The 24,595-nt window shown below is 44.2% G+C and overlaps 1 protein-coding gene across 1 annotated transcript; it reads right to left on the reverse strand.

Annotated features, from left to right (window-relative positions):
- Positions 1–744: 744 nt before the first annotated feature.
- Positions 745–21,691, reverse strand: LOC135378322 (uncharacterized). Its single transcript, XM_064611324.1, has 4 exons — positions 21,292–21,691; positions 15,269–15,436; positions 10,271–10,378; positions 745–6,049 (listed from the first exon to the last, which is right to left on the reverse strand). Exons 1-4 carry the CDS (start codon positions 21,412–21,414, stop codon positions 5,981–5,983), a joined length of 468 nt encoding a protein of 155 aa, XP_064467394.1. The 5' UTR covers positions 21,415–21,691; the 3' UTR covers positions 745–5,980.
- Positions 21,692–24,595: the final 2,904 nt, after the last annotated feature.

Here is a 24,595-nt window from a genome sequence, read left to right on the forward strand (position 1 = left end):
CATACAGTCAGAAATATCAGCTATAATTGGTGTGACATACAGGAATGTGGACAACTTACCAGTTAAAGTTATGTTTATGCTTTATCATGCGTTAATATACTTTCTCACAAAATCAAGTGTTCTTGTGTGCGGTACAGCAGTAAGGAGTATTTTGTATAAAATTCTTGTAGTCCAAAAGGATTTCCCCCATCTCGTGGAAGGTTTGCCATATAGTCATACGACTGCAGGACTAATAAGTATATAATATCATTTCCATCCACTACATGTACAAATATAGACTATCATTGACGTAGAGAAAACTCGGCTTTACTTTGAGGTAGCTAGCTTGCCAAAGGCGTCTACACCTATCTTTAGCGTCACCAGCAAACATGGTCAATTTCGAAATATACGACGACGACATCTGTTGTTGCGGTATACACTCCCTATTTAGCAGAATACCGTCGATATTGACCTATTGAAATCCTCTCTGTTAAAAACACTTTGCTGGCCGAAAACTATTTTCTACTACCTTATTTTTTGCAATGCATGATTGTTGCTATTTTGATAATATCCTGATGTAACCCTGTTATATCTTGTGTAATGTAGTTTTGTCTCCCAATCACTCCTGTAATTAAATAAATATTCTTTTTCTTGTTATTAATGCCAGTGTACATGGTGAGTCACATAATGCAGCAGGCATAATCATTATATTAGACAAATTATTTTTGTCAATTTGTAATGTAATATATTACTTTCAACATGCAGTAATTTGTAATGTAATTTATTATATCTCTTATTTTGCTCAAATTACTTCATTACCATTCCTGCCACAGTCCATATAACAGTTGCTGAGCTTTGCATGTGCTATTTCAAACAGCTATTGAAGCAACAACAAAATTATATAACTTAACTCTGGTCCTAAGCACACAGACCCCACAACATATTTTCCCCACAAGCACTCGTAACACACATTTGCTCTATGTACCAGTGCGTAATGAAAGCATAAATAATTTTATTCCTTGAGAAGACCCTTGAAAGTATAGTAACTTCCAACCTAACTACCACACATAACCGGTAAGTACAACCTACCACACCTCTCTAGTTACTAATCAAAGTGTAATAACACGGTCTATTGATACTCTCTCTGGTCACGAAACTCCGCCGGAGAACAATAGGTCAGGTTTGCTTAGGGCGAACCACTGCCGCACGGAGGCGCGCCTGTCGCTACTTGGGGAGAAAACGCCAGCTGATACGGGTAAATGCCTCTTCTTCTGCCTGCGTTTTGACCAGTGTAGACGCTTCTTCCTGAAATCCACGTGCATACTTAGACTGTGAATAGATTTCAGCTAATCTATGCATGCCGCAGACGTGTTGTGTCCCAGCGTGTCGCTCGGGATATGACAATAGGAGATTTCAGATATTGCCCTTGTGCTCCGCACGGGGGCCCTCTGTCGCCCAAGTCACGCGCATCGCGCAATGCGTTGTGGGAAATGGTTTGCATTCGTGTTGCTTGAAGGTGCGGGAGGTGAAGGAGAGAGAAAACCGAAACCGTTTGCGCTCTTCTTCTTCTCTCTGACTCATGAAAACTAAATCCCAAGATGCAGCGGGGCTTTTGCAACACGGCGCTCTCTGGTGGGCCATCCATGCAATTTCTGAAATAGTCTATTCTGGCGAAAAGGTATCGTTTTTCGCGTTGCCGACTGATGCCATCAAGCGAGAGAAGTGGAAGCGTTCGATACCTCGGAAAGAGGACTCGCGTTTCAGCTTTGAGTCAAAGTGGACACGTGTGTGCGAGAAGCATTTTGACGCATCCGACATAGTCAGAGCGGACGAATTCCTCGTGACACGGGAAGCTCTGAATGGCACTGAAAGCAAGGAGAAGGTCACCATGCCTCGCGACAGGTCAAAGCTGCGTCCTGAGGCCGTGCCACGAATTTTTGATGGGGGTCCGCAATACTTGAGCACCCCAAAGCCTAAAAGTCGTGCAACGAGGAGGCTGCCAGCAGCGAAACAGTCCTTGAAAAGAAAACGGACGAGTAGTAGTGGTACAAGCTCAGCGCCTCTCATTGACGTTGGAGCAGGAGAGCTCAGCGTTCAAGACAGACAGCTAGGCGCATCAGAACAGAATGTGCGTTGTTATTCATAGAAACCCGTTGAAACTTGTCTGTTGTAACACATGACTGCAATGCAGCCAACAAGAGGCCATAATAAGATGCATTCATTAATTTATCTTTTCTCTGCAGTGAAACCTGCAACAATTCCTGTCGGACTGATTCACATGTCTGCATAAAAGCAAAACTTGACCGAATAAAGTGGAAGCTCTGGGACACAGAAAAGAAGCAGTACACCCTGCAGAGAAAGTTGGCACAGGTCCGTGCAACCGGCAAGGTGTCACATGTACCTCACATGTATGTCACATGTATGTCACATGTTCGGGTGCTAGCATTGGGTGCAGTGCGCACTACATCCAGAAAACAGCTGAAGTGCTTAATTTTTTTGTGAGATGTCAGCTGCACTTCTTTTCCCACGAAAAGAACAAGAAGCTTAACCTGGCTACTCCCAGGTCACGCCCTGCTGCAGGTGGCAGGAAAGATTCACCACTGACGGTGAACAGTGCAAATAAATCTGGCCATCCAAGGCCGTAAGACATTTGGTCATTCCATGAGTTGCCCTGGAACATTGTTTTTGCCGATTATCATAATTGATCATGTAAAGCCCAGTCACTCACGGCCATTGATGTTCTGTGATATAAAGTCCTCATTGCCAGTGCCACTGATTGTGATCACTGTTGTTTCGCGATTCATAAAATGTATGATACAATCATAAAATGTAGTTAATTAAAACCTCCATGGTGTGAGAACCACGTTGCAATAGCAGTATTGTGGAGTTCTGCTATACCTAAAATAGTAAATCTGCAATAAATGATGGTTGGGTGCATTGCTGTAGCGCAGATGGAGTCATTTTTTCAGACATCAAACGTGTTCGAAACATGTACAGTAAAGCGTGTCGATGAGATCACTGCCTAAATGCAACGTTTTTAAGTGACAAAGCCACGTATAGAATCGTTAACGCCTTAAGCGCCACTGCAAATTTGCGGTCAGTCCCATTTGGACGTCGGTATGTGAAAGCAATTGCTCGCTGAAAGTTCTCCTGCGTCCACAGCCAATTATACTGCTCAGAGAGCTATATATCGCTGCACACCCATGCACGATGCAAAATAAAACAAAATTCAAATACGCTGAACAATCTTATTTGGTTTGTTGTGCCCAAAACCTCCCAAAACGCCCAGCTCAGCCCACGTGTGAACATACGGCTCCGATGCGCCAGACGTGACAGTCACCCCCTGCTGCTTATGCGCGCGCCGCCGCGCGGCAGCTCCGGTACCTAGGCAAACTTTCCGGCGGAGTTTCGTGACCAGATAGAGTATCAAAAGACCGTGGTAATAGTATATCACTATGAACAGAAATGACCTTCCAAACTACAGTACCAGGGCCCCATCTGCACGAACGTTGAGGAAATTCCCAAGTGCCGTCCTCAGTGTCCTTGCCAGTGCTTTATGCACGAACACCAGTGAGGACAGTAGCACGTACCAGACACTCTATCAAAGCTACTGAGGGTACCATTGAGGAGTCTCCTCAACGTCCGTGCAAGCGGGCCCTGGTCAGCAAAATTCACATTTTCTCCATTTGAATTTTCATTGCATTTATATTCCTTACCCACTTCATATTTCATAGTAGAAGTAAGGCTATTCTCAGAGATTCATTAACAATGTTAGAGATTAATTTGTGTCACACTGAGTGACACGGATAGCCACGTTGTCATGTTGGCTGATATCAATAGTGATTTCTCACCTTTTGGAATCAGAACAGATCCCAAAAGCTAACTTTGGAGCATATCTCTGCATGTTAACATGCACAGCGTTTCACCAAACATATCAAAAAGTTCTGTCAAGAAATATAGGTGTCTAAAAACTGTGAGGTCAGCGGTATTCATCTTCAGTTAACTTTTGCCATGCACTTTGATCGATTTTCAGTCGCGAGAAATTGAATTTTCTGAATTGGGCTTCAAAATTTGCCAAGTCAACGCAACGTTTCTTTGCCACAAACAGAAAGCTCCCTGCTACAATGGCAATAGCTGAACAGAAAAAAAAAAAAGGAGCAAAAATTGTTGTTTAGAGACAAATTGTTGCAAATTGTTGGACACCTTCAGTTCTCCAGCAAGCAGTAAGGGACATGGACCTCCCCTCAGCTGCCTTTTCTATGCTTCTTTTGATAGCAGTTACAATGCCACAGTTACCTGAAACAACAGTGAGAAGAAAACAGGAAGAGTCGGGGCACCGTTTTCTCCAGACGCTTCTTGCATTACCTGGAGGGAGAACTCAGGGTGGCTGACAATTTGTATCTCGAAACGACGTGTTTTGCAACTTTTTTTTCCCCCCAGCTATTGCCACTGTATTTTACAATGAAATGTGGTAAATCCGACATACACTTTCTCTTCTCATAACAAAAATTTTGGAGGTCAATTCAGAAAATTCAATTTGTCATGATTGGAAACTGATAAGACATGGTAAAAGCTTGCCAAAAATAAATACTTTTCACCCCACAATTTCCAGAGAAGTAGATTTCTTGATAGAATTCTGTGACACATTATGTGGTACACAAGCAATGTCAACAAAACTGATACAAGAGGCACAATTGCAAGGTACATAGGCTTCAGAAGGTTGACAATTTTCGTGTATTTTGACTGAATAGAAAAACTGCAACATGGCAGGTATGCAGACAATGCAAACAGCCAATCAAGAATGCACCTTATGACATGCGTACCATCACATGGTCCCTCTCCAGGTAAAAAAATAGAGGCTACAATGATGGTGGTGCTGTGTCAAAAGAAAAGGAAGAATTGTATTATTTTGGAACTATTAGTTTGGCTAGGTACAAAAATGTTCTGAAACATGACACAGACCCCACCGACTGACTCTGTAGCAGCCGTAAACTTGGCATTGATTGATTGTGTGGTAAAATAGTAATAGCATGTGCTAATGTGTTTGGAAGGTGATGTTCGTAATATACGCTCTGATGAATGGATTAGTATCATCGTACATATGCCTAGAGCTTAACTTTACACATGTGCTTTATTATAACTATATGTGAACAGCATGCCGGTGATAAGTGACATATCAGTCATGTTGGAAGCAAACCACTGCATAAAACTTTTTTTCTTCAAGAATTGCAGGCTAAGGATGGTCGAAACTTCTGAATCAAAGACATTTTGCAACCACTACGTATTGCCATTGCGGTTGCTCTTAAGCCTTCACAATGCTAAGCACTGCGTTGCTTTTCACCAGTAACATGTCACATTCTGGACCTCACACAGGGCATTCATCACAGACTGTCACTTCCCATTTTTATTCTTCTGTTATGTAAGCCTAACATAAAAAAGTTAAGCAAAACCTGCAACATTTGTATCTTGGTGTGCAATAATGAATTATGCATGGATTGAAATTTTCGTACAGAAATTACAAACCATGCAAAAAGATCACACATAGCCTCGTCAACTGACAAAGCTCGCTGCAAAAAAGGAAACTCCTAGCAGTAACACACTTCCATACGACATAACACAGATTTCTTCATGCCACCCTTTCCTGTCACCTCATGCTTAGCCATCCTAATGAAGAATGCAAGCTGTTGGTGACATTTCTGCGGAGTCTGAGGAGGTATGCACAAGTACAGACACGAGTGGACGAGACGAGCCTCTGTGTCCATCCTTGTGCATACTGTCCCAGACTCACGTGAACGTTACCAACAACTAGCCTACACCAGCTTGCATACATTCAGTTTCTATGTTCTATGAAGAAACCCAAATTTGGCAACACCTTCCCTCCTTAGTAAGGCTAGTACCCGTTGTCAACATAACATGCTCAAATGGTGAAAAGTAAAGCAGAGTACAGGCAACACTTTCCACATTTGTGTGTGTGTTGTTCTGACCATGACGCTGAAGAAACCTAGCCCCTTGCTCGGAATGTGAGGGCAATGTCGATAGCGTACAAGGCAGCAAGAAGCAATCCCAGTACCTGAAACAAAGTTGCATGGATCAGCTCATTCAGAATCCTCTGAAGGTGCTGCCATTATGTACACCTGCTTATAGGGTATCCACAGGAATGTTTTTTAGATAAGCTCAAGAAAATCTTTTTGTTACAAAGCAACTTATATATATATTTTTTTTTTCGGCACTCTCACCAAGATTTGCACCTGAATTTCTGGACATATTGGGCCAGAGTCTTACGGTTTAACCACGGAAATAGCAGACCAGAGGGTGCTCCCCAGCATCTATTGAGTGCCTTGAGTAATGGGGACAGACAATGCAAGAACCTTCTCCACATTTTGCCTTGGACGTTTTCTCATTCTGATACATATTCACACAGCAAGGCAGACATCATCAAATGTATAAAACAGTTAACAAGAAAAGTGTGGCCTCGCTTTCTTAGTTACTGTTGTTGTATTCTGATATCATGGGCGTGGACATTAAGACACACAGAGCCTGAACATAAATACTTTGAGCACTTTGCAGGCGCAATTGAGATAGCTTAACCCGAGAAAGGGGGAAAGGCATACAATGCTAACAACAGACATTGCCGAGAATTTTTCACAATAGACAGCACTTTAACAGAATGAATTTACCAGTAAATTAGAGGGACTGAAGTCTTTTTTAAGCCTACAGAGAATGTATGTTCTTCCGAAAGCTTCTAGCTTCAATCTTCAGATATGTAGTAACTCTAGCACATTCAGTAGTATCAATTTCAAAGATTGCGCCACCAAGCAGGTGTTGGACGGACTTCAAAAGGTCCTTGGCACATATGAAGTCTCAAGTCTAGAAATGAAGCGTAGTTACACACACAAACGGACAAGTCTGTTTGTGTCTGCCCCTGTGCATATCTCCACGGACTCTGGGAAATTTTATCAACAACTAGCCTACACCAGCGTACTTGAACTATGTTTCTGTGTTCTCAAAATGAAGTTTCTAGACCAGCAGCAAATTTGTTATGCATCTTGTGCAAGCTACACTCGGAAATGTCAAGCATCTTCGGGAATAGTTTTTCTTTGATCTTACCCATCAAGCTTTTATTTTGTCCAGTCCCTGACTATAGAAGCATAACAGACTCTCTTTTGGAAGCTTGGGGAGTGCATCTTCGGCACATATGCCAGTGGCTTGCATATCTCAAACTAAATAGACATTTTGCGTTGCCAGAACAGGCGGGTATGCTCATGAAGTTGTTGGATGTTGGCTTCTCGCCGCGAGTCTTGTTTATCATAATTAAGGCCCTCTGTTTTCTGCTGCGGCAAATTCAAAATTCTGCGGCACCGACTTGTAAATTCCGCGATTTTTTGCGGCGAGCAGTCAACAGCTGCATGAAATGGGAGACACCTTATTTTCTTGGATAATGTGGGAACAAAAAATATGTTATAAAATTACAGATACAAAGCACTGTTGTGGCTCAGCATTGCATACATTATGTCTTGTGTTCTCATCTGATGCGGTCTGTCGCCTGAAATCATTTTATACCTGCTGAAAGATCTTTCAGCATCAACAGAGTTCATAGGAACTTTATAGGAAGGAGTTTACAAAACATGCCCTGGAGAAGTTACATTTTTAGTACACCTCTTTTTGTTCTTGGACTGTAGCCATTATTTAAAAGTCTTAACTTCTTAAAGGCAACCTCCCAGATATCAAATCAAAATCCGCCACTGCTACCGCTAAACTGCATACGGAAGGGACGCCGCCCCTTCCTCAGGTGAAGTATACATAATAAACTTCGGCTAATGTTATCCTAAGCTAAACTACAATCTGTCTGTTTTGTCCTGCAGCATAAACAATTTCGTAAAGCAGGCTTCAATTTTGTAGAGGCGGCTTCACCTCATGCAGGGAAGCGTCAGGTGAAGCCCCCTTTTGGGAGGTGTCGTTCGTATTCGGCGAATAGTCAAATTATCCGGAAACCCGAATATTTGGTATTTCAATTCGCGAATCAGATACTTTGAGTGATTGATATTCAATTCGAGTTTGAGAACTCTAATATCCACACACTTAAAAATAAAGGATTCCGTGAAACTCTGTGCCAAACGAAGGATTCCGCGATTAATTCCGAATTCCGCGAAATTTCGCGGAATCACGGAAAACGAAGGGCCTTAATCATAATGCTATAAAACACATTTCGCAAAATGGGCTCATCCACAGTTTCAGTCTGGAAATGTTGCCCGTCTGAAGCAATGTAAAAAAGCGTCTTTCTTCCACCTTGGAGGTTTTTCGGTACTGTTTGATCCAGAAACATAGTCACGTAAAGTTGTGTAGCAACACTTCCTGATATGCAGGGAATTGAATTTTGATAGTTTTGAAACAAATAGAAACAGTGCCAGGAAGCTAAAGTAGATGTTAGAGGATGTATTATGCCCCAAAATTTTATGTCGATACTCCCACTTGGTCCGTTTCTCTGCGGATAAATTGTGAAAATTAAAAAAAACGCTGCTCCCTAACATTTCTAATCAGCTATACCTGTGTTTCAACTCCTTCTGTCAGATGGCGAAACGGTTGAACGCGGCGTTGCAGATGATACCGAAACCAAGTGAACAAGTGGAACTGAATGCAGAGGATTACTGTGTGAAGTGGTCGGCAACGCCGCATTCGACCGTGTCGCCATCTGAGGGAAGGAGCTGAAACACAGGTATAGCTGATTGGAAATGTCAGGCAGCAGAGTTTTTTTTAATTTTCACAATTTATACGCAGAGAAACGAACCAAGTGGCAGTATCGACATAAAATTTTGGGGCATAATACGACCTCTAACATCTACTTTAGCTTCCCGACACTGTTTCTATTTGTTTTATCTTCGTTACAAACCCCGAAGTTTATCTTGGCAAACACTGTAGTATTCGTTTTTGCTTACTTTTGCTCATTATTGTACACTATGTCGAGAAGATAACCAATAAAAACCGGCAAACAACCATAACGGCATAGAGGATGTCAACGAGGCTGTAACGGGACAGCTATACTGGCTTGCTTAAAGTGGGACTTGGCAACAAAATCACCACAAAGGTTGTGGTATATCCGTAATCTTTGGGATGTCAGGAACATGTGTACGAAATATCTCTGTCCAAAACTGCAAATTATTACGAAGCGAGTGCCTAGCCTCTATGAAGCGAGAGGGCGCTGAAAGCAACACACTGCTGACATCGTCCGGCAAGGGAGAAAGAATGCAGGCTTGGAAGCAGACGACAATGCTGTGTGACGTCACGGAATCCTCCTCCAGACAAACCGCCGTAGTATGCAGCTCTGTCTTCTGCTCTTCGCATTTCAGTTTCGGTTTGCTATTGTCATCATTTACGAATTAATTACTCGCGCAAAATGAATGCGAATGTTGTATTCGGTATCGAGGGGGTGGTTCGTGTTTGGTATGATGCTCAACTAATTTTTTTCGAATCCTTGCGAGGTCTCCCTGTAACTAACACTGGGTTGTGTTGGATGTCCTGCTGTGGTTACCAACATGTAGTTCGGGGTTACCAGCTAGAAGCTGGAACTTGGAAGAACTGCGGTAGATTTTCTAAAATCGTGTCTGTCCAGCAGCTCAAGACGTTTTGGCGCAAAAATAGCTACGTGGTGCAGGATGGCACAACTGGTGAAGCACTTCCACACCTGAACACAGAGGCGACTAAATGGGCCATCTATTGAGAATGCATGCAACAATGCTGGAAGCATGCTAATGTGCACAGTCTCCTGGAATTTTTTTACACAAAATGCGTGTCGCTGAACACCACTGACAGGGGCATCCAGGGACACAACGTAGTCCATGCACCCGCGCAAGTCAGCTGGAATTGAAGTTCTGCTCAAAGCAGAAAAACAAAAGTGTCTTTCGCAATCTCATCAATCCTATCTGGCCATCACCATCTGGTCAACTGTATCAGCCAATCACGCTGGATACAAACAATGGTAGTTTGGAGAAGATGACTTGATAGAGAGGGAAGCAGAGGGCACAGACATTCTTACCGGTTCCAACTATTTCAACCAAACTGCTGAAGAATTGGTGTCATTCTTCAAAGGAAGTGTAATAGTGATTACTAATCTGCCTCAAATACGTCTCATAATATTTTACTGTCTCGTGTCACTTGTGTGCCAATCTGGTATGAAAGGCATCCAGAATGGAGAGCTTATGCTATGTCATCACGAAGACACTGGATTTCACTGTAGGGTCCCTTTAAATCCAATCTCCCATCAATGTATCAGAGTGAAACTTTGAATCTAACTTACTCCAGCAGCTATTATCTGTCCCAGGTCACGGTACTGAGCAGCATTAATGACACACGTAAGGCCTCCAGAAAGGTAGAACACGAACCCTGTGATGTGGTAGTTCAGGTACTGCAACGGAAAACATCATAGCCTCTTCATATGCAAGGACACAATCAATATTACAGACAATATTACAAAACTAGAGATAATGACAATGGATGCATTTGGCTAAGTAACAATAAAGTTACTTCATTTTTATAACATACCAGTCAGAATGGTCATTGTCAAGGTATAAACAGACAAAAGTTCGCTATTCACCCATACAGTTTGTCATCCTAAAGGAGACACAACAAGCTGAGGGTTTGCACAGCTCCATGCTGCCCTTTACAGCAGAAAAATCAGGTCTGAGCATCAAAACACTGCTATCTCTACCTGCAGGATTTCTGCCATATCTGAAATATGCATTTAGTACCGTATTTTCACGTGTATTAGCCGCGGCTTATGCGAGAATTTTTTTTTCGCGGATGCTCTGCGACTTATCCACGGGTGCGGCTTATCTGATGGCTATTTTTCCCTGGTATTTTCCCCGTACCCCAGATTAAACGAAAGAGCCGACAGTGCCTCATGTTTTTCGGAACAGGACCGCCCTGCCAGTGCACGAACAATACCGAACAGGGGCGGGTGTACATTCGAGTGGACTGACCTTCCGAATACGTTCCCTGACGCAGCTTTAACAAAAGGGGTGACACTGATTAATGTCTCCTGGAACACCACTAACTCGTCAATCCACAAAAAACATGCAACAAGGGCAGAATCCGATCTTAGTAGACCACTAGAACTGACCTCCTTTGTTATACATCATGCCGATACCGGAATGTGAACCACATTGTTTATGGCCTTCCCTACGGTCTCCTTTGTCGGCAGACCCACAGGAAGGGTTCAATACACCTGACATCGGGATAAAACGTGGTCAGCTAAGCGTCAGTTCTCATTTGACCTGAGCAGCAGCATTCGTGGACACGGCAGTTATAGGTAAGCCATGGCTCCATCGCGGAGGCACAGCTACGACAGCGGCTTCAAACTAAAAGTCGTTGACGGACCAGTACGGGAACAGGGCATCTGGCAGGGAGTATGGCGTCGACGAGCGTTGAGAGTCTTTATTGATTTTGTTTGTGCATCATTGGTTTAGCGCACAAAGCGGTCGCGTCGTATTATCCGCGGCTTATCTGCAAAAACATTTTCAAAATGTATAAAAAAACGAGTCCTGCGGCTTATCTGCGGTGCGGCTAATACGCGTGAAAATACGGTAGTATGCAAAGTGAGCAATGCCTTTCTGGCAGTAACATATCATATTAAAGCATTGTACAAATTTTACATAATGTTTTACATGACATTCAATTAATGTAAAAATATAGTGAACCTCTATATAGTGAACCTGGATATAGTGAAGATATGGTTATACTAGTGAAGTAAACCTGTGATCCCAATCTGTTGAAACCCCGGCCATGAACTACTGATGTAGTGAAGTTCTTTAGTGTCCCAACCACCTTCACCACAAAGCGTTCTACTGTGCATTAATATTATTCAAAACTATGTTACATGGAACAGCTTTGCAATAAAAAATGTGCACGTTAAAGGAATTGTAAAACATGCTATTACAGTATTTTCAAGCGTATAATCTGCGGCTTATCTGTTAAAAAAAGTTATGTCGTGGTCCACTGCGGTTTATGCGCAGGTGCAGCTTATCTGAGGAAAGTTACTGATGGAGTCACCAGGAACCTTCTAGAGTCAATGCTCTATAGTATTTGGTACCTCAGTAATAATAATTGGGAGTAGATTTGGACTTCAGTCGTTGCTGGGGATCCCATAGATCACTGTTGACAGAACCATGCACATGGCTCCCACGCACCGGCACAGCTACAACGCTGAAAGTGACTGAAGAGCACTTGTCGCTCTCAAAGCAGGGCGACGTTGAATGCAACGTGCATTTGTGAATGTTGAGAATGAATTGATTTACGCGAATAAATATTTCGCCAATTCCTGTACTGTGCGTGCTTATCCCATTGCCAAGGCCCTCTGTTTTCTGCTGCGGCAAATTCAAAATTCTGCGGCACCGACTTGTAAATTCCGCGATTTTTTGCGGCGAGCAGTCAACAGCTGCATGAAATGGGAGACACCTTATTTTCTTGGATAATGTGGGAACAAAAAATATGTTATAAAATTACAGATACAAAGCACTGTTGTGGCTCAGCATTACATACATTATGTCTTGTGTTCTCATCTGATGCGGTCTGTCGCCTGAAATCATTTTATACCTGCTGAAAGATCTTTCAGCATCAACAGAGTTCATAGGAACTTTATAGGAAGGAGTTTACAAAACATGCCCTGGAGAAGTTACATTTTTAGTACACCTCTTTTTGTTCTTGGACTGTAGCCATTATTTAAAAGTCTTAACTTCTTAAAGGCAACCTCCCAGATATCAAATCAAAATCCGCCACTGCTACCGCTAAACTGCATACGGAAGGGACGCCGCCCCTTCCTCAGGTGAAGTATACATAATAAACTTGGGCTAATGTTATCCTAAGCTAAACTACAATCTGTCTGTTTTGTCCTGCAGCATAAACAATTTCGTAAAGCAGGCTTCAATTTTGTAGGGGCTGCTTCACCTCATACAGGGAAGCGTCAGGTGAAGCCCACTTTCGGGAGGTGTCGTTCGTATTCGGCGAACAGTCAAATTATCCGGAAGCCCGAATATTGGGCATTTCGATTCACGAATCGGACACTTTGAGTGATTTATATTCGATTCGAATTTGAGAACTCTAATATCCACACACACCCTTAAAAATAAAGGATTCGGGGAAACTCCGTGCCAAACGAAGGATTCCGCAATTAATTCCGAATTCCGCGAAATTTCGCGGAATCACAGAATCGCGGAAAACGAAGGGCCTTACCCATTGCACTCATTGTGATATCTTTCCGACGTACAAACCGCCACTTATCTGACTGTGTGGCTTACGCGCCAAAGGTTTTCTCTAGTGCGGGAAAAAAACAGTAACCTGCGACTTATCTGCAATGCGGCTAATACGTGTTAAAATACAGTACTATACAATCAAAATGCTGATGAAGGCAGTTTTTGAAATGTTAATGTCAACGAAAATGGTTTTAAATAGCAACAGAGAAACACATGGCTATCTTTATTGGGGCAGGACCACAACTGTAATCATTAAAATCGGAAGAGTACCAGAAAGGTAGCAATGGTAAGCTCCGCAAAGTTTGTGGATATTTTTGTAAAATTAACTTCCACTAAACAAGCAAATGTGACAAAGGTGAGGTCTGCTCCTGCAGGGTGCAGAATGAGACTTACCACTCCCACAAAAAGGAAAAAGAGTATGATGGGCTAGAGTGAGAGAGAAAAAGAGCTCTGCATGGAGAACTAGCACATGTTGCCCAGAGAAAGAACACATTCTGACAAATATATTGTCAAACTCAATTTAATTCAATGTGATTTGTTCGTTGCATTATTTCCTAGAAATAGAAGACATTAGAACAGTCCTACTTTGGAGAAGTTACTATGATTTTAGCCATATAGGAAAATTTCCTTTGTACATTTTTGCAATTCACATCTCACCCCATTAGGAAGCAGAGCACCTGATGGAAGGAAGAAAAAAAAAACTGCATCCGACCCACAAATTCAAGAATGATGCTATATCTGTCAAACTAGAAACAGTCTTTCTAACTGAGTATGCAACGCTGGCATGGCTCTTTGTTAGCGCCATGTCACAAAGTGAATGATGTTGTAGCCCAGTATCATCTGTCACCAGCACTTCAATATCAATTTATCATAGCGTAGAGCTGACACAACCATGAGCCATATTGCTGCAAACGTTAGATGTCTGTGATTGACATGGGTGGGTGCATGACACCTCTGAGTCGCAACGTAGTGCGCCCACATGCTTGAAACTGTTGCTTGTGTACCAATCATATTACATAAACACTTGCCGAAGATGATGTACTGCAAGCACGTCTGCATACTTTTGAAGTAAACACATAAAATACTGGCGGAAACAAAAACATGCAAATTGTCTTCCCTGTCTGCCTGGTGTCCACAATCTTCTCCAATGCTCCACTCTCAATGTGTGAACTACACTCTCCACTGGTGAAGATACATCTCTGTGAACATGGCTCTTATGTGGTCTGTGAGTATAGCTTACAGTAAATTTGCTGCTTTCAAATATGATAGCAATTCTTTAACGCACTTTTGAAGCCGCGGTGAAGCCGCATCGCGGCAGTTTAAGGGAAAGGGGCGTCGGAGAGGGGCCCTCTCACCCTCGCGACGCAACATCTGCCGAAGTGGCGCCTCAGCGCCACTTCGGCCGAGCAGAAACCGGCAGGCAGGCTCGCTCAGTGTAAGCACAGCATTGTAGTGGATGAGGCAATCAAACATAGAAGGACACACACAACACAAGCCCCACAACGCCCTGTTGCACGCCATGTCTCGCGTGATGTCATCGACGTCGTCCGGCAACACGGACGCCACAGAGTTACAGTGTAGGCAGTGTGCTGCGGAGCACTCGCACAAGTATAGAGTTCGCAGATGTGCCGCCATTGCTGCGAGAAATGCAGACGCGATGGCCGAAAACGAGCAACATAAGCGGCGTGCGACAAAGCGTGCCGCCATTACACTCAGCCACGTGTTCAGAAATGCGCACCAAAGAGTGCAGTGATTTTAACAGGAAGTGGACGCGCGCGTTTGCAGGCGACACACGTGTTTCTGCATGAGGCCCACGGCAACCTATGGTTGGGTTTGCCATTGCACTGCACGCAAATCATGTACGGTCACAGCACGTCAACCGTCCTTCGTGTGCTGCAATGCTATCGCATCCTGTATTTAATCGCTGATTTTCATTTAGAAGCAGCTTACGAGCATACAACACGAGCAAGAAGGAGAAATAACACTAAGGCGAGTTGCAAATTATTTGCATGGGTCAGCACAGCCAACATGACAACAGCGAGACTCACAAACATGGTTGCAACAAGCGTCAGCCCAGTTGCTGAGCCCATGGCTGATAGGAGTATGAGACAGGTCATGACAGAGTATGCAAATGAAGTGAAGGTCAGGAACCGTGCCCAAGACAGCTGGTAACGGTCGAAGGACACAATCAATGCCAAAGTTATGAATCCCAGAACCTGCAAAGAGGAAGTTAATGTATTCAAATACAAGATAAAATTAGCACCTAAAGTCGACAGAAGTGAAAGAGCACAGACAAGCTGGTGCATACATAAAAAATTTCTTTTGTTCTTCCGTGTCTCTAGTTCCAGCCCATAGCACCATGTGCAGCAGCAAGTGCTGTACAATGGTATAATTGTTACATTTAGAACTTTTGCAGCACATCACAACACTGTGTAATACTTTGTATTTTTTTACTTTGTGTAACATAAAGGTTGAGGCAATGGAACATGGAAGGACGAACACAATACTAAAGTCTGACAACACCCAGTCACGTATTTCAATGAAAAAGTGGCAGTTGATGAAAGGCACAAAAGTGGATGGAAATTTCACTGCTAGTGCCCTTCATCAGATGCCATTCTTTCATCAAAATTTATTTTGTGCTGTTTTGAGCATAGCCACAAGCATTAATACATCTGTTTTCTTTCTTTCTTTAGTATTTTCCGTTTGTGTCCAACAAGACTAAGCCCTGGGGTATCCCTGCGTTTCAAGGTGCCATTTCTGTAGCTTGTGCAATGCATTGGGCATGCGCTTGCTTCGCGTGGAGGAAGCGCTGCCAAGGCTATTGAAGCAGACAAGGGATCCCTCAGGGCAGAGCGAGAATATGGTGGTAAGCGCAACACTTATCCTGTAAAACAGACAACAAGAGTAGTGAATGATAATATGTATAGCATAGATGCAGGCGAGCTGATGGATGAACTAGCGGATGAACTAGTGGATGAACTTTTGAGCGGTTTGCCTCGTGTCCGTTTTCTGTGTCTTCGCTCATAGCTCAGACTTTATTCATTATGGAGAACAAGAGTAGTGTTCCTTTCCCTCCTTCAGTCTTAACAACTACATCACAAAAATCACTCTGCCCTCCAATTTTCTGCAAAGCTTTCTTTCCTTGTTTTTTCAGATTCAGATTCTTTTATTGACTATCCTTGCGTTTCCTGACCAAGAGTGAGGGAGGCTCCACCTCCTGGATGCGGGCCAATAGGATGACACGGAGGGCAGACACATCCCAAGCCTCTGCTCTTGCCTGAGAGATGGTGCAGCATTACCGTTGTTTCACGTGTCGCAAGGCTTCTGCCGCACCAATCTAACCAACTGCTTCGCCGTCCGTTAACCAGCAGCTGCCGCTGTTTTGCCTGCCGCAACGCTGCTGCCATGTTGCACCAATCTAACCAACAGCTTCATCGTCCGTTAACCGGCGTATGCGCGACTCCCACTTGGCCTCGTTCCCATGTTGACGGACGGTGAAGCCGTTGGTTAGATTGGTGCGCCATTGCAGAAGCCTTGCGACACGCGAAACAACGGTAACGCTGCGCCATCTCTTAGGCGAGAGCAGAGGCTTGAGAAGTGCCTGCCCTCGGCGTCCTCCTATTGGCCCGCATCGAGGGGGCGAAGCCTCCCTCACTCTTGGTCAGCAAACGCAAAGATAGTCCAAATTATTATGCTAAAGACTTGTGCTATTGATTTATGCTAAAGTTATGAAAACTACAATGAATTCACGCTTTAGAAATATGAAATACACAATGTTAACATTACCTTAAGTTTGAGGGAAAACACAAGGCAATGTTAACATCAAGTCAACACCAGCTAACTTGCCTACTCCTATTTTGTTCATGAAATACATGTTGTGAAGGAAAGTATGCAGTGCTGTTTTGAAATGAAAGAAGGCAGTTGACAAAAAGTAAGCAAGTGGTAAGGCGAAGTGGTAAGGCGAAGTGGTAAGGCAAAGTGGTAAGGCAAAGTGGTAAGGCAAAGTGGTAAGGCAAAGTGGTAAGGCAAAGTGGTAAGGCAAAGTGGTAAGGCAAAGTGGTAAGGCAAAGTGGTAAGGCAAAGTGGTAAGGCAAAGTGGTAAGGCAAAGTGGTAAGGCAAAGTGGTAAGGCAAAGTGGTAAGGCAAAGTGGTAAGGCAAAGTGGTAAGGCAAAGTGGTAAGGCAAAGTGGTAAGGCAAAGTGGTAAGGCAAAGTGGTAAGGCAAAGTGGTAAGGCAAAGTGGTAAGGCAAAGTGGTAAGGCAAAGTGGTAAGGCGAAGTGGTAAGGCGAAGTGGTAAGGCGAAGTGGTAAGGCGAAGTGGTAAGGCGAAGTGGTAAGGCGAAGTGGTAAGGCGAAGTGGTAAGGCGAAGTGGTAAGGCGAAGTGGTAAGGTGAAGTGGTAAGGTGAAGTGGTAAGGTAAGGCAAGTGGTAAGGCGGAACTTGAACCTACACCTCTCTGATTGCTACTCTTCATGCCACTTCAGCTCATTCCTTGGGCATTGGTGAGGCTTAAATGTTGTGATGTCCTAATTGTTGTTTGTTCAGCCTCTATAATTTACGTTACTGTTTTGAAGGAAGTAAATGAGGATATGTTTCTAACCTTAAGTGGTAGTGAGCTCCATGTCTTTGCTGCAAAGTGGGCAAATTTAAAAAAACTGCAATTTGTTCTATATCTTGGTATTACAAGAAGATTCTGAGAACTAGTTTGAGTATGTGCAGTGTTGAACTTGTATGTAAATGTAACGTGTGGTGCCCTTACTTGGTTTTGTAGTGTTTTGTATGCAAGTAGCATGGCACGAAAAGTTGTGTATTTTCTTACTGGCAGAATGTTTAGGGATGGATATATGTTTACCACTTTCATAACGTTTCAAGGACAGTGTGTTTCGGATGGTAGTATGTTGAGCGACTTGAAGAGGATGTATTGATGCTTGATATGTAATTCCAATGCAGGCTACCCCATTTGTGAGTTAACACAGCGCAGTGATTGACTACTGACTTACATGTTGCTGCTACAGTTAACATCCTCTTCTGCAGTAGTGATGTGTAAGTACTAGTAAAGTGTGAGTCTGAAGCAATTATAAAGCAGGTTTCAAATAATCTCATATGCATGTCATGGTGGTATCAAAGAGCAGTATGGTACACCAAATTTTCGTTGCATTTTAATGGCATAGAAATTGACTGGTTGCTGGCGATAGAGGATTGGTTACATTTCGAAAGGTTAAACTTTCTTAAAGGACATTAATTAATGCACAATTTTAAGCAATATATGTCTTTGAACTAGTGCATGATCAATAAAAGCAATTGGCAAAAGATCTGCCTCACAGGCCAGTTAGCACACACAAGTACGGGATTTTAGTCTCTCCTGTCATGCACATTTTGGAGGATTTCACTGTATGATATCTATTTTAGATTCAGCACTCTTTTCCACAAGAGCACCTGCATGGGCTCGCACTAAAGACCTGTGCTCACACTGATTTGCTTCACGACAGCTATAAATTTCCACAGGGTGGCTCACACATTCAAATGCTTTTTTAAACCTAATTGAAAAGTTTCTTTTTTTTAACTACATTAGTATGAAAAGTAATGCCCTCCCCCAGAGCCCTTGGGCGTATATATAAATAAATAAAGTACATTGTGAAAAATCATATAACATTGGTAGATTACCCCAGACATTTAATAAAAACAAAACGACAAACTGTTTTTGATGTAAAGAAGAGAAGCATAACGGTATAGTAATATGGGTGTAAGTACTGCACTCCAACTATTATGCTGTAACCATAGCCTCCTCTATACTGACAGTATACAGGGTGTTTCAGGTTGCGTTCGTTTATTCGACTCGAACACCTCGAGAGCCGAGAGAGTAGACTCTTGGTGGGCAAAAATGCCGCGGCGCGGCTCTCATGACGTCGCCCACGTGACACTAACTCCCGTTCTAAAATTCGAGGATTCAACACTAGAGGTGCTCAAGTGCTCAAGAGTCGACTCGCAGCGACTCTCCTTTCGAGGTGGGTCGCTAGAGTCGATGACGTACGATGGCTCTCATACGTCACGACTCCGACTCGCGGGTCGCGCGAATTTAATAAACGAACACACCCTCAGTTAAATCCCCGGGCTAAATAATTCGCGAACAGGTGCACCAATGAAGAACTTTCTTTTTTTACAACTATCTGCCCGATACCACCTACAAGCTGCGCAGCGTGTGAATGAGTGGGAGGCGTTCATTATTTAAATAAAAATTCAAATGAGTTTCGTGAAAAACACAACTTCTAAAGGAGGGCGCCGTCGGCATTAAAATGGGTACTACCCCTTTTGGGACCTACAGTGGACACCTTTTAGAGAAAAATCTGCCACAGAAGCAGGTCATTTCTTGCAGTAATTAAAGGGACTATGAAACGATTTTTTCTTCGTTTCGTTCGAAAGAAGACATTTTTCTGAGTCTAGAACCGAAATTTTACTTTCGTCGCGCGAGCGGATTTCTCGGGAGCGGATTTCTCGGGAGCGGATTTCTCGGGAGCGGATTTCTCGGGAGCGAATTTAAACGGAGCGGCGAAGGGAGGACAGCTGGCGCCGCGCCGTGCCGAGCTGCCGAGCGGAGACACAACGGGTAACTTGACGCGACCACGGCCGGCTCAGCAACACGTCATCGTGACGTGTTGCCGAGCCGAGGAATCCCGCCAGGAGCATGCGCCGTAGGATCCCGCGTATGCGAGTGGAAATCTCCATGTGGAAATCTCCCGAGTGGAAATCTCCATGACAGCATCTTTCGCGCGATCGGCAGATTTCGGCAGTGGCGGCAGCCACAGCGCGAGCTCGCGGCATTACTTGCCATTGTGCAACACCGGTGACGTAACGGGGAACCGAAGAGCGGTCCGTACAGTTACACCACGGTTACACCATCGGCAGGGAAATATGCGCGGGAGAGGAGGAACGCGGAAGAGACATTTCCAGCGCGCGCTCCTCGCAGAGTGGAGCGATTTCGTCCGGAAAAATTTGTGGCATATTAGTTTCTCTGCGGGAAGAACAGTTTCCATCGAAAAAAAGTATGGGGGTTCGGGAAATTTCATAGTCCCTTTAATTGGTGTCAGTTTACATATTTTTGTCGCGGCTGGTCGCGGTGAAGCGCAAAAGGACGCTCTTCCACTCCCTTACCCACCAATGAATTACGTTCATTTGCACTTCACCGCGGCCAGCCACGACAAAAATATGTAAACCAACACCAATTAATTACTGGAAGAAATGGCCTGCTTCTGTGGCAGACTTGTCTCTAACAGGTGTCCACTGAAAGTCCCAAAAGGGTAGTACCCATTTTAATGCCGACGGCGCCCTCCTTTAGAAGTTATGTTTTTCACGAAACTCACTTGAATTTTTATTTAAATAATGAGCGCCTCCCACTGATTCACACGGTGCGCAGCTTGTAGGTGGTATAGGCAGATACTTGTAAAAAAGAAAGTTCTTCGACTGGTGCACCCGTTCGCGAATTATTTGGCCCAGGGATTTAACTGAAACACCCTGTATAGGAGGCTATGCTGTAACACAGCGATGTTGTATTACAGACTTGGCGCGAACTGTTGTGGTTCGCCAACAAATAAGCAAGCACGGAAAACGCATGACACTTGATTGACTGCACAGATTTGTTCGCGTAATGTTGACGAAGACAGCCTTTACCCGTGTCGAACAAACACAACGGGCCTGACTAGTTTTCTGTTCTGTTTACCTCCTCATCCACACACACATGTTGCACAACAGCACACCGCTAATGCAACAGGTAGGAACTGTCCAGCTTATCTCAATGCATTCCGCGCCCAACTAATCCCTATTTCGCTCACTAATTTATTACAAGCGCTGCAACTCTTGCAACATTGTAAACCTACACCCGACCGACGACAATGACTTTATTTGGCCAGCTAGGTGGTAACGGAACGCTGAAAGGGGCCGCGCCCTTTGCTGTCGCACGCCAACTACCAAATATTGTGAGCATCAAACATTACCCTGTTATAGTGTAAAACGTACGGAAACGTGCATTAGCACGAGACAAACACGTCATGCAACAATACTTACGGTAGTTTACTTACTATTTGTGCCAGTTTCAGCCATCCGTCGAGTGTCCTCAAGTACCCGAAATTGGGCGTACACATGGAGAACCTTCCTCCTGATGAGGTTACTGTGGTCCTCTGTTCAGTGACGACAACTGGCATATTTACTAGCTTTGCGTCTTTAACCTGCGCGAAAACACTAAGCACGGAAAGAGTCGATAGCAGTGTAAACACAGCACGCCTCCTTTAACGGATTGGATTGTCTTGCTTGCTCTGCGCGCAAGTAATACGTAATATATCACGAAACCAACGAAACGTCATGCATGGCTGTCTGTCAGGATAGTGTGTGCTTGTAACGTCAACGCATTGATTGTGCAGCTGCCGTTGTTTCTGTAGAATCGTTGGTGAATTGTTACACACTGACAACGATGAAATCAAAGTTTGGGCGAGCACTAGCAGAATCATCGACTCAACTGAAATCTGAATCACAGCGATCACAGTTGCGCCGTCTGTATCGCGCGGTGTTTTCGCTCTGAAACAAGGCAAACGACTTCGCTTTAGAAAGTATCGGAATGTCTTCCGACAGCACTTAAATTTATAACTGTTATACAACTGGCAACGTGTGTTATTTTCACATTTGTTGGCAATGGCATGTGGTTGTCTGCTGCGTCTTTCCGAGGTTGTGTTCGTTTATTCAACTCGCGCGACCCGCGAGTCGGAGTCGTGACGTGTGAGTGTCATCGTACATCGTACGTCATCGACTCCAGCGACTCGCATCGAGCATCGAGATGAGAGACTGCCTAGCGGTCTAACCGGAAGTGCCGCCATGTTAAGTCTCGTTCCAAATCTCGCCAAGTCCGCTATTCAGTCGGCTACCGCCTAATCGCTGCAGTCTAGTGCAGTGTTTCCCAAACTTTTGCAGTGACGGACCCCCGGAAGCGATGAGAACCAATTCACGGACCCCCCCCCCCCCCCCACACACACACATACACACATCGTCACAACCAGTGCATAACTAGCAACCACGTCAGCTGCTGCGTGCTTTCGATACAGCTTCAGAAACGATTCCGGACTGGTTTCTTCTTCTTGTTTGTATGTGTATGACGCGGACAAACGTGCATTGCAGGACATTTCTATCAGAAATTAGAAGCTAGCCGTTGAAGCATGCTTGTAGCAATTTTGGAAGTTCTCGGTGTTTGGAAATCGGTCGCGGACCCCCACGGACACTCTCGCGGATCCCCAGGGGTCCGCGGACCACACTTTGGGAAACACTGGTCTAGTGGTCTAGTTATACGCCTGACCATCTGACAGCCGGGATGGAGACGCGCATTGACGGTACCAGCGTGCCCGCTGTTTCTGCTGGCTTTAAATGTAAAGTTGCACATAATGGCATGTTTTTTAAAACTGCGTAGAGAGTTACAACACATGTTTAGTTGTGAAGGTGACAGTTTATGCACGATGTCCTACAAACTTAACGCATTAAAGTCCTGCTGCGCTTGCGCCGTACGCATTTCTTGCGTGAGCAACGAGATGGCGCCACAGGCGCCTCGGCTAGGCAAGCTACTCAGCTGCCAAGTCAGGCGGCTTCGCGGGCGCGAGGTATTGGAACGCAGCCTTGGTCTACTCTCGAGCACCTCTAGTGCTGATTCCTCGGATTTTCGAACGGGAGTCTCTGCCAGTGCGATGACGTCACAAGAGCCTCACCAGGGCATTTTCGCCCAGCAAGAGTCTGCTCTTGAATTGCTCGAGTCCAATAAACGAACACAACCCGAGTGAGTTTTTGGCTTGGTTTCCGGGAACCGGCACGCTGCAGAGTACAGTGCAGACCACTGATCTCTATGTATAAACAATCGAGATCAGTGGTGCAGACGGTCGGTTGCTGCGCGGTAGAGCCACTGGTCGAGCCAGGCCAGGAAGGGGCCGGAGAAAGAAACCGCTATGATACATGCGACACATCTTTCCTAAAAATTAGAAAAGAGAGAGGAGAGCAGAATAGACCTCCCCCTGTCTGTAAACAAATGATGTCACAGTGATCAATAGCGCCATAAATTTGGTAGAGTTGAACTATGCTCGAAACTAGAGCTGAACAAGGTCGTGCCCGAAAGCCATGGTCTTGAGGGGATTACGATGGTCCCTGAAAGGGATGTGACCTTCGGTCCTACTTTTCTTTCAATAGGAGGAAGTGAACAAGTGCCCATTCGTGGAAATCGGCCCTCCCCTTCCAATTGTTTCGGTTTCAGTCTGTCTACCAACGTCATGATGACGTTTCTCCGGTAGAGGTCTATTCTGTGCAAATCTTTATACTCGTGTATCATAGCGATTTCCGGCCTGCTTCCGACCGGTTCCTTGCCACTCCACTACGCAGCAACCGTATGTAGCGCACCAGCGTGCAACTTCCAGGCGTCTATGGTGAATGCGTCCTCTCTCTTTCTGCGTTGTTCATATCCTGCATATCCAGGATATCATCACCATAATTATCTCTATGTCCATGTCCAGTGGCTTCTGACAGTGCATGTGGGGACGAAATCGGAAATAGTGTGATTAATCCTTACTTGCACTGGCTTGCTCAGCTGAATTTTTACAATACAAAATATACAAACACACACACAAAAAAAAAACAGTACAAATGGGATTCCCACATGACCTTTGAAGCTATTCTTGGCGTGTGGTTCAAAGATGTTTGGTAGTCACTGCCGGTTGTTCATTCCGTAGGGTACTGCTCCACAAGTGCACACGACAAACGTTCAGGGTGGCATGCAGAACATGTGAAACACAGATGAACAAAGTAGGGCCGGCATCTACAGGGGGGAGAGACTAGCATGATAGGAGGTGCACAAGCTGCTGTTTCAGTGCTGCCCAGATCTTGAATGTCTGACTTATCCACATTTAACACAGTACGAGAAGTTCACTGCACATGCTTGAAAAGCACAAATGATAGCTTGAACACTATGCAGTCTACCCTCGATTTATGAGCAAAAAAATCCATAAATTGATAGATTCGCAAATCAAAGATTTGAATGAATGGGGGGTGGGGGGGGGGGGGGGGCAAAGCATTGTAATTAAGAGTACTTCACAGATCTCATTAAAAATCATATTTTTTAAAAATACATTAAGTATCTTGCTCAGGGTAAACATAAATGAATACCTCTACCTCTCTCTCATGTACCGTATCTTCAACAGAATGCATTGTAGCCTCGATGTGGTTTTATACAAATATAAATTTGTGACACTCTACAGGAGCATATCCAGGGAGCTGTAGACTTCAGGATTGCCATAGGATGCTTCTGCCTTGGCAGTTTTGTTCATTTCCAGCTGAACACTTTCTTTTTGCTACTCCTTATGT

Source organism: Ornithodoros turicata, chromosome 1 (assembly GCF_037126465.1).
Source record: "Ornithodoros turicata isolate Travis chromosome 1, ASM3712646v1, whole genome shotgun sequence".
Lineage (NCBI taxonomy): Eukaryota > Metazoa > Arthropoda > Arachnida > Ixodida > Argasidae > Ornithodoros > Ornithodoros turicata.